The sequence below is a fragment of the Pteropus alecto genome, unplaced genomic scaffold, assembly GCF_000325575.1.
Source record: "Pteropus alecto unplaced genomic scaffold, ASM32557v1 scaffold20, whole genome shotgun sequence".
Lineage (NCBI taxonomy): Eukaryota > Metazoa > Chordata > Mammalia > Chiroptera > Pteropodidae > Pteropus > Pteropus alecto.
Window position 1 is genome coordinate 9992315 of NW_006436298.1, and position 11654 is coordinate 10003968.

At 36.7% G+C, this 11654-nt stretch overlaps 1 protein-coding gene and 1 non-coding gene across 8 annotated transcripts in view; one reads left to right on the forward strand and one right to left on the reverse strand.

The window, feature by feature from the left end:
* ANKRD31 (ankyrin repeat domain 31) overlaps positions 1-11654 on the reverse strand; it is a 141632-nt gene that overhangs the window by 72040 nt on the left and 57938 nt on the right. For 6 of the 7 annotated variants that reach the window (XM_025047708.1, XM_025047710.1, XM_025047709.1 and 3 more), the window contains 3 exons: positions 9165-9818; positions 6847-7118; positions 3981-4090 (listed from right to left, as the gene is read on the reverse strand). In XM_025047708.1, coding sequence (XP_024903476.1) covers positions 3981-4090; positions 6847-7118; positions 9165-9818 — 1036 coding nt within the window. The remainder of the gene's footprint in view (positions 1-3980; positions 4091-6846; positions 7119-9164; positions 9819-11654) is intronic. The other variant, XM_025047707.1, reaches the window with a different exon arrangement.
* LOC112480663 lies at positions 8787-8890 on the forward strand. The gene has a single exon (XR_003046747.1). It is a non-coding gene; the product is annotated as a U6 spliceosomal RNA (small nuclear RNA).

Genomic DNA, 11654 nt, shown 5'->3' on the forward strand with positions numbered 1-11654 from the left:
GGGCTACCCGGTGGGAACTACAAAGCAATCCACTGATGGTTGTTGTCTATGCTGGATCTATAGGTAAGTGGAAGAGACAACGCTGTAGGCAGCTCTCGGTTATCCCCCGTCCCTGACCTACGGCAGTTTAGCAGAGGGACCAGTGCTTCTCAAGGCCTGATACTGCCTATCAGATGCCTATAAGTCTCTGAAACTAGATGAGCCTCTGGGTGATATGCATGTTGGGTGGCGCAGGGACTCTGGGAGTCTCCTGGGTCTAGTAAGTAAATTTCCCCCTGCCACTGCAGTGTCAGTTTACATGCCCACGCTGTCTCTGTGGCTTGATGTACAAGTTTCCACATGTTGCAAGGTCAACTACTGCCCACCCTGGGCCTAAATGCGCTACCCCAAAGCAGGGGCAGCTGCCTATCAATGTACGGTGGGCACTTTGTATACTGGATGGGGCAGGAGCTCAGGGAGTTAAGGGCCGTCAGGCCAATACAGACCCCTGCAATCCCCTTAAGAGATACTGTAGCTCATACAGGCAGCAGTGATCTGTCCACAACTGTTTTCTTCAAAATGTGCTCACTACACTAGCCTAGGTCTATTGCCTGCACTAAGTGCTCAACCCCAGAGCCAAACAGGGCATAAGAGGCTGCTTGTCAATGGGCTGCAGGCACTTTGTGGCTTGGAAGAAGTGGGATCTCAAAGTGACAAGATCCATTCGGCCAATATGGCCTCAGTTTTGCTGCAACTTCCGTGCCTGGGCATTCCCGCTATAGACCCAGATCGCAGTGAGACCAGTTGTCGTCAGGAATGTTCCCACAGACCCCTGTGCTCCCTGGACACAATATTGCAACTCTTGCAGGTAGCAAAGGTCTGCCTGCTGTTAATTACCGTGCAGTGACCACCCTGTGTCAGCCAAAGTTTGTTGCCTGTGTGGATTAGGAGGTCAGGGGAGGGGAAGGGCAGGGCTGCGTCAGTTCACTGTCAATGCGCCACCTGGGGAAATTTGTGGGTAGGGTGGGGTGGGGTCTCAGAGAGACAATGGCAATCAGATCAATACATCCTCAGGCTTGATGCAAATTTGGTAACTGTTGTGAGTTTCCACAGACAACCCAGATTGCAGCAAGACCAGCTGTTGTCTGAGACTGGAACACAGGTCCCTGATATTTGGCCAGGTTCATGTTGGCAGCAGTGATCTGTCTAACTCTACTGATAAAATGCGGCTCACAGCACTGGCTGCTATTGCTGGGATTAGAAATGCTGCTCATAACAATGGCCACCCTGCTGTGAATACTTTACTCTGAATCACTCGGGTTAGGGCTTGGCAGCGATCCAAGAACAATTGCCCCTAGCAGTCTGCAGGTTAGGCAGGACAGGCTGCTCCCCTCAGACCAGAGCTTCCTAATGGCTCTGTGGGAGGGGTCTGCACAATCAAGCTGGCATGGTCTGTAGGTTACCCTGTAGGGGTGCCAGACTAAAGCATAACGGTGGCTGCCTTTCTAGCCCTCGTTCTGATTCCAGGTAATGGAGACTTTTTCAGAATGAATCCTGTGTGAGTCTCAGACCCATCGCCGGTATCCTGGGTGAGTGTCCACAGGTTAGAAAGCTTTTGTGTGGGTCCTTCAAAGGAATGTCTAGGGGCTCAGTCGCCTTCCACCTCACCCAGATGGCCAGAATTCCCTCTAGTTTCTACAGTCAGAGTTGGGACCCTGAGCTGGAGAGCCTCCAGATGAAACTAGGACACCCTTCTCCTTCAGAAGAGCCTCTGTAGCCTCACTCTCCCTCCCGGTGATCCTCCACCACCCACAGATGCGGGTCTAGCCTGATTCAGGACTTTGCCCCTCCTACCAGCTTCAATATGGCTCCTTTATATTATCAGATGTAGGTATTATGATCAATTGAACTTCAAGTGATTCTCCACTTTATTTTATAATTTGGTTGTAATTTCAGTGTGGTCCTGGGAGGAGATGAACCCTGCTTTTACCTAGTCCGCTATCTTCACACCTTCCCAGCCACGCTATCTTTTGATTGGAGTTAACCATTTACATTTAAAGTAATTATTGACAGATATGTATTTATTGCCATTTTATTATTAATATTTTTTATTTTTTGGTGGTGCTGAACACCTTTAGCTTTTTCTTGTCTGGGAAACTCTTTATCTGTTCTTCAATTCTAAGTGACAGCTTTGCTGGGTAGAGTAATCCTGGTTGTAGGTCTTCGTTTTTCATCACTTTGACTATTTCCTGCCAATCCCTTCTGGCTTGCAAAGTTTCTCTTGAGAAAATGGCCAATAGTCTCATGGGAGCTCCATTATAGGTAACTAACTGCTTTTCTCTTGCTGCTTTTAAGATTGTCTCTTTGTCTTTAACCTTTGGCATTTTAATTATGATGTGTCTTGGTGTGGGCCTCTTTAGGTTTATTTTGTTTAGGACTCCCTGCAATTCCTGGGCTTGTATGTCTATTTCCTTCACCAGGTTAGGAAAGTTTTCAGTCATTTCTTCAAAAAGGTTTTCAATTTCTGGCTCTCCCTCTTCTCCTTCTGGTACCCCTGTGATGCAAGTATCTGTGTGCCTGATATAGTTCCAGAGGTCCCTTAAACTATTCTCATTGTTTTGATTGAGCTCTCATGAATTTATAGAATAATTTAAAGAAAAGTAAATTTCTTACAAGACTGAATATTTATGGTCAAGAATAAGGCTTTTTTTTCCCATTTATTCAAGTCTTTTTTTAAATGTTTCTCAGCAGAATTTTTAAACCCTCTTCTTACAGATATTCTTATTAGGTATATAAGCAGATATTTTTCTTTCTTTATAACTATTATAAATGGGGTCTTCTGTTTTCTAAATGGGTAATATGTATATATATGAAAGGTTTTTACTTTGTCTTCTTTTGGTTTACTGAAATTTTAAAAACTATTTGAAAACAATTTCAGACTTTAATTCTAAAGTTGCAAACACAGAACAAGGATTCACCTATTGTTAACATTTTGCCACCATTTTATTTATTATTTTTTTTCCCCTCTTTAATTCCCCCCAATACCACCACTTCTACTCCTGACCTATGGATGTTGCCGTTTTCCCCTTAAGAATTGGATCTCTGAAGGCAGGGTGTCTCCTCCCACACGCTTGTGGCGTGCACCTGGGGCTTGGCACCCTGGCACACTCGGGGGGGCTGATGCACCCAGGGGGCCTGGCGCACCCGGGGTATGGTCCATGGCTCCATGTGGGGCGTGAACCCTTCTGTGTGTAAAGCAGACATGCTAACCACTACACTATGGAGCCACCTTGCCACCATTTTAAATCATTCTTCCACCCTCTTTATATATACATACACACACACACAAATACATATATACATAAAGAACAATATGCATACACCATGCCTCATTACCCACTAATACTTAAGAGTATATTTTCTAAAAACAGGGACATTCTTTCATATAACAAAATTATTATTAAATTCAAGGAAATTTAACACTGATACAATATTATTATTTAATCTACAGTCTATATTTCAATTTTGCCAACTGCCCTATCTATTATTTTTAAACCAGTCTTTCTAGATTCTTACTGTTTCCGATAGTTTTTTAATTCACTCTTTGAGGTTTTATAGGAATATAGAAACGACTTCAAAGAATAATAAATTTTGCTTTCTGCTTTCCTCTATTTATTCCTCTTGGTATGATTTCTCAAGTCTTATATTAGGTTAGTCACACCACAAACAGGTCAGACATCTAAATTTTAAAAGAGTTCTGTAACTATTCTCTCCAAAGTATAAGTATAGAAAAAAATATCATCCTATGAGCCAGAAGTCAGGATCAAGTCTCACTTATACTACTACTGAGCTGTGCAATGCTAGGGGAAATCATTTAACCTTCCCAGACTTCTTCATCAGTAAAATGAGAAAGTTAAGATAGGTAATTTCTAATTCCTTTTTATTATGCCAGAATTCTATGTTTCTATGTTACTTACTTAAAAAAATAAAATATACCTCACCATTTTTTCTTGTAAGTTTTCTGTTTTTCCAGATCTGTTCTCCACTCTTAAGTCTGGATGAATGCACATTCTTCCTTTTGCCTTTAATCATTATAGCAGGATCCTGAATCCTTGAAAAATAAATGTATTTTTAAAATCTCATATTCTCTACAGCCATTCACAAAGAATCATATCAAATTTTAACTAAATTTTTGAAACTCAAAGGTATTTTACTAAGCTGTTGTCAGACAGCATGGCAGTTTTAAGTATGGAGACAGCTCCTGAGAAAACTGCAGATAAATCTGTGACAGGCATGCCAGTCATTATGGTTTCTAGCCTTTTCTTTGTGCCATCTGTGAGTTTCTCTCCTTTAGGAGCAGTCAACTGCAAGTGCTGAGTATTCTAAATCTCTTACCCCTCACTCCCAAGTTGACATGTAACCATCCACCCTCTTCACTTTCTAGGGAAAAGAGGCAGGCTCTTTGCAAGAAAAGAGGACTTGCCATGTGGTATAGCACTGATCAAAACCTGCAAAATACTGGCATAAAAACAGACACATATATCAATAAAGCAAAATAGAGAGCCTGGAAATAAACCTATGCATGTATGGTCAATTAATTTATGACAAAGGAGCCAAGAATACACAATGGAGAAAGGATAGCCTCTTCAATAAATGGTGTTGAGAAAACTGGACAGCCACATGCAAAAGAACTACGATCCTACACCATGCACAAAAATTAACTCAAAATGTATTAAATATTTGAATGCAAAACCTGAAACCATAAAACTCACAGAAAAAAAACACAGAAGGTAATAGAAGGTAACACTTTCATGTTGGTCTTGGCAATGATATTCTGGATTTGACACCAAAAGCGAAGACAACAAAAGCAAAAATAAACAAGTTGGATTACATCAAACTAAAAAGCTTCTGCAGAGCAAAGGAAACCATCAACAAAATGAAAAGTCAACCTACTGAATGAAATGTTTGCAAGTCATATATCTGATAAGGGGTTAATATCCAAAATAAATAAAGAACTCTTACAATTCAATAGCAAAAGAAGAATCTCATTTAAAAATGGGAAACTAAAAAGATATTTTTCAAAAAAAGACATCCAAATGGCCAATGTATGTAGATAAGGTACGTGAAAAGGTGCTCAACATCACTAACTATCAAGGAAATGAAAATGAAAACCACAATGAGATAATACTCATACCTGTTAGAATAGCTATTATCACAAAGACAAGAAATAACAAGTGTTGCTAAGGATGTGGACAGGGAACTCTGCACTGTTGGTGGAAATGTAAATTGGTGCAGCCACTATGGAAACAGTATGGCGGTTCTTCAAAAAATTAAAAATGGAACTACCATATAATCCAGCAATTCCACTTTAGGACATTTATCTGAAGGAAAAAAATCACTATCTCGAAAAGATATCTGCACTCCCATGTTTGCTGCAGTATTATTTACAATAGCCAAGACATGAAAACAACCTATGAATAGATGAATGGATAAAGAAAATGTGGTATCTATACAATGAGATTATTATTCAGCCATGGAAAAGAAGGAAATCCTGCCATTTGTGACAGAATGGATGAACCTTGAGGGCATTATGATAAGTGAAATAAGTCAGAGAGAGAAAGACAAATATCATATGATCTCACTTACATGTGGAATCTAAAAAAAAGGAAAAACCCAAACTCTGACTTCTGAATCACTAAGTTGGGGTGACACTTTTACAAAGCAGCAAATGGTGCTGTCTGGATGGAGGAAAAGAAGTCTCAGCAGCTTAGGTGTTAGCTATGATGCAACGAAGAAGAGGAGAGGAGATGCTTGTCAAGTGATGCAGCTAACAGAGAAAGATAAGCCTTAAATCATAAAAGTTTTCCACTACCACCTTTGGCTTTGAAAGGGCACTGTTGTTTCTTACTGTATCGCTAGCTCATTAATACAAGTAGCAGTCATTACATGTGATACAAGAGAGAACATAATTTACATACTAAGTAGTTAGTCGTGGATTCCTCAGCATTCCTACTCTCAAATGCATGCCTTTCTAAAACACTTCAAGAGTAAATTCAGGTTCATGTCAATACATTAAAGTTTCCTTTTATCTATAAAAAGGATGCTTGTTAAAAGTTATGATTTTCAGTACCAACTGCACAAACTGTTTTGCTGGGTGAACCTGTGACCCTGTGTCTGAAATGGAGGTGGGAACTTTTCCAACACAAATGATTATTTCCACTGACATTCTGATAAAGTTAATGGACACAATTTATAGGAAATGCTATATTTGAGAGTTCTCAGAGAGGCAGGTATAAATAATACTAACTTTTGTAATGTAAAACCATAAAATCATTTTATTATTACCATAAATAAAATTATATTAATAAAGTTTTAAAAAAATCCTGAACTCAGATACAGAAAACAGATTGGTGGTTGTCAGAGGTGGGAGGTAGGCGTGAAGGTAGTCACAAGGTACAAACTTCCAGTTTTAAGATAAATAAGTCATGGGGATGTTATGTACAGCACGGTGACAACAATGCCATATTATATATTTGAAATTTGCTAAGAAAGTAAATCTTAAAAGTTCTCATCACCAGAAAAAAAAAATTATAATTGTGTGGTGATAGATGTTAATTAAAACTTATTTTAAAAGATAAATAAAACTAGCATTATGCTGAAATACAAGTCTCCCGTTATTTTGTCTTAAAAAAAAAAAAAAAAGAGTTTCCTGGGTTAAAAAAAAAACTGCAAAATAAAAATACAATACTAAAAAAAAAAAAAAAAAGTTCTTTATTTGGGTTAACTGTACACTGACTCTAATGTCCCAAGCATAGAATTATCTGTAAAGTCTATAGCATATCTGAAAAATATAATTTCATAGCATACCTGAAATTTTCAGTTGAAGAGTTATTATTTGTTTGATTCTCACAGCCAAGTATTTTTGGTAAAATCTTTCCTGGCATCTTATACATGTCATCTGTGTGCTTTGCATATCTGCCTATTTTAACTCTGGATGATCTCCTTAATACACATGGAGTGTCCTGGTCAGAGCTATTTTCCACTGGATTTAAATTTCCTTTATTATTTAGTGGATCACAAGAGATGGCATTTTGCTGCACCAAAGTCTGCTTTCCAAGTGGATTTGAGTCTTCTAGAGTCTGGAATAAGATATAAATACATACACGAATAATTACAACAATGCAAAAAAAATTAAAACTAAAAGAGAGTAAGTTTTATACTGTCTTTTGATTACATACTAATGCCTTTTATAAGATGAAAGTACAAAAACCCGGACATATGTGAACATAGTGAAAAACTGTATAATTAATATAATAAAGAACAACGTATATTTAAAAGCCTAAGGCAAGCAGAGCATATGTAAAAATTATTCTTATCAATATTCATCTATAAAGTCAAGAGCCAACCTAAGGTCACTCTAGGTGCTTTAATTTCATAGGAAATGGGTAGCTGTCACACTAGGCCAGATCAGTGCTCTACTCAGACTAGTATTTTGTTATCTTAGAGTGCAGTAAATGATATTTTGTGGAACAAGATAGTATATAACCTCAATCTACAGGTTAACAGTACATCACGAATGGCTCTAACTTCCCTTCAATAATCCATTATAGATTTAATTTTCATGATATATATTTTTATACATATCATATAAACCTTTCTTGAGCTTATTTATATAGTTTGCAAAGCTTCTGAAGATAACAAGGTTCATATTTTTATTACAGCTGAGTAAGCGTATTTAATTTGATTTGTTTGAAATCAGTCTTCTTTATACTTTTAAAAGATTCTTTTTCTTGAAGACTTGCTAAGTTCATGCTCACTTTATCAATACCATCACGATTTCCTATTACGTCATTTCAGATTAGAATACTGGAATGTTTAATTTAATCTTCATGCCCTATCCCTGTGATTAGTTTCTCTTTTTCTGAAATTTTTTTCATCATATTATATCTGCTTTGAGATTTTTTTTTTACCAGAATTGAATACAGTAATATTATTCTAGGTGTGTATGTTGCAACATGACCTTAGTATCATGTTATTTAAATCTTCCCAAGAATGTGTTGTAGGAGAATTTTGGTAATAGCCAAAAGAAAAAAAGAAAAGAAAAAAAATAATCCAAATAACCATCACTAGTGAACTGATCAAAAAAATTACACACACACACACACACACACACACACAGAGTAGCCATACAGTAGAATATCACTCAGCAGGGAAAAACATGTCAGTGGTAACATTCACTGACACAGAAAGATAACCAAGATGTATTATTAAATTTAAAAAAACAGTTGCAAAGCATTCTATATAATCCCATTTATATAAAATAAACACATAGAATACACATAGAAAAAAATTGGAGACAGAGACATGAAATTGTTAATAGTGATTATCTCTGGAAGTGGAATTGTGGGAGACTTTTTCTTACTATATTATTATGTGTTGCTGTAATGTCTGAATTTTTTTTTTATAATGAGGATGTACTACTATTTTAATCAAGAAAAAATAAAGACCTTTTTTTTTTTTCAAAAATTTCAACATGAAAAAGAGACTTGGCAAGTGGTCTCTTCAAGGTCTCCAGGCATAATATTTCAGGAATTCTAAACTCCAGAAACTGCCACATGATAGTATCCTCAGATACAGAATGTAAAGTTCTGCTAAAGCCAGGCATAATTTTTCCCTCTCCTAGGTGCCCAACTGCATACATTCTACATCCAACTAGAAATTAATGTGGGGTATCTCATCTCCACTCTGCACCCAGGTAGACATAGTGACTTTCTGAGCTAAGAGGAAAAATTCTGGTAAAGCTTTCTGTGCTTGCTTCGGCTACACATATACTAACATTGAAACAATAAAGAGATTAGTGTGGCCCTTCACCAAGGATGACACTCAAAGTCATTAAGTGTTCCATGTTTCCTTTTTAAAAAAGAGTTCTTTCCTCCCCTTGTATAAGCAATTTAATAATATATCTTCTCAGGTCTTCTGGGGAGAAACTTGACTATTTTAACTTTAACCCTCTTGAAAACTCTACCCCAGGAACCTCTAAAAAGATCACTGTACACTTCAAAGTCAAAAAGTATCTTTGGAGTGTTAATATTTGAGTAGAAGGTTTGAATTTAAAATAAAGTATATGGGCAATGAAGACTTGTTAAAAGTCATTATAAAAAGCAAAATCATTGACTCATACTTACACTTACTTGCTGCACTGAAAGATGCTTGTCCTGCAACTCGGATAACTTGGAATCTTGTTCAAATGGTGGAGTAGAACAAAGAGACTCAAAATTCACCTCTGATATTTGTGTACAATCTTCATCAGTCTGAGAAATGTTGGGCTTTATTCCTACACATTCACTTTCAGCACTGAGACTGCTGCCTCCTTCATTTCTGTGACAGATGGGCCCTACCTTGGCTTCTGACAAAGTGTTTAAGGCTGCTAACAACTCAGCTGGCAATGCATCATCCTTTGTGTTTTCCAGTAAATCTCTGTGGCATGTCAAAGGTATTGATGTGGAATTTGGAGAGTTGCTCAATGGGTTCATCAACTCTCTAGGTTCAAAATCACTCATTATTTCAAACAATCTTTCTTCCTGGGTGATTTCTGGTGATGTTAGTAACTTTTCTAAGGCAGATACAAACGTTTCAAGAGAGCTTTCTTCATCCTTGGTTTCTTCGGAAGTCACACTCAATGTGACTTCCTTTCCAAACTCAGAAAATGTATTTGATCCTGCTAAGATCTTCTGTGGCTCTATTAACAATTTCTCCTTTACAGCAACCAATTCAGATACTTTAATAGCAGTACTCGAGAGAATGCTAATTTCAGGAGAGTCTCTGTCGGCACTTAGTTCCTATGTATTCCAAAAAGAATTTTCATCAGTACAACATACACAAAATAGTGTTTAAAATGAAAACTATAGTTTTCCAGTTTATCATGCTGGTAAGTACCCCCAAATAGTTTTATCAACTTTTCTCCCCTTCCATAAATAAAAATACTCTTTACTACTTTCCTCTGCCAAATGACTAAAGACTGAATATACGGTTAAACATTTAATAGTGGACCATGGATAAAATTGGCCATAATACAGATGGCAATTATCTGCTCAGATAAGTTTAAATTTAACTATGCTAAAAAAAGAAGCAGAGATGGCATGGACAGTTAAATTAAGAGATGATCTCAAAACTTCACTGCAGTTAATGGTTGTCAAAAATCTACTGAATTTCATAAAAATCATTAATCAGGAATAAAATTGGTATAGTTTCACCTTCTTTTTATTCCCCACCTCTGCATGAATATGTAAATATGAAGTAAAAAGGCCAAAAGACAGGAGGTAAGAGGCAATAAAGAGGACACAGTTCTATGTAAATATTATGAGCTCTGGCTGTAATAAAATGGTTCTGGGTTATGGTTGTTTTAAACAAAAAGCACAAAACATATTTATAAATGACTATTATTTTCAAAGACATCATCTTAATAAGTTATACATGTTCTCACAATGTTTCCAAATGCTCAAAATATTAGACTTCTTCTTTGAAATTGTTTTCAAAATCTGTTTATAAACCACTCAAGAAAACCAGTCTCAATCCTTTCAAGACACAAAATTTTTTTTCAACATTAAAAACTATTAATTTGCTTGACCTTAAATGACAGAATAGGTTTCATTGATTTTTGGCTGTTTCTAAAAATCAAATCCACCTTCCATCAACACACCACTCGGAAAGAATGCATTGTAATTTATAAGCCCCATAATATTCTGATTTGATATGAATAAAAGAAGTGAAAATTATTTTATTCTTCCTCTCTTTCTTTTCTACCTGCCACCATTTATCTTCCCCATATATAACACACAAAGCTTAAGATATATTTATTTAGCAGTAATGCAAACTGTACTTTTCTTTGAAAGATAAAAGGAATTTAGAAGGAATTCAAGAACCAGATATCCTATCCACTCTTTAAGTCACAGTTCACGGTCTCCTTATTTGAAGTCCTTATATCTACTAAATTCAAGGCCATAGATATAATAAAGTACATTGGACATTGCCCTAAAGGAACTTAATTTCTAACTGAAGATTAAAGGCATAAATACATAAGGCATTAAATAAAGTATAATGTCAAAAACACTGTATAAACTCAAATGAATGGCATAACCCACAGAGCTTAGTGTGTTACTAAGTTTTCTGGGGTGGGGGGGAAATGGGAGTCAGTTGAGAGTTCTCATGATTGCTTTAAAAATGCTTGGTAAAATGAAGTTAAACAGGTTTCTTTATCACAAAAATTTTCTGAGTATGCACATTATCAATCTCTGAGGAGACTTTAGGATACAGTGTTCTCCAAACTTCTTTCTTCAAAAAATTCCTTTTTCTCAAAAGATCTATTAATTTTATAGGATGCAAGTGATTTGGAAATACTGATATAGTCAGGGAATAATGAATGCTGAAGAGGGAGCAATTACTTAGGTCAAGATCACCAGAGTCATGAGACTGAACCACAGAGGAAAAGGGACTTGAACCAGAAATTAAAGACTTGTGAAGGAGTGAAAGAAGGCAGAAACACATGTTAATTAAACACAAACTAGGAGCCAGACACCATGAGTTATCATTGCTCTCAGTTCTCACAATAATCCTGGGAAATGAATATCACTAGCTATATTTTACTAGTAGTAAATGACACACTTGCCCTTGGAACA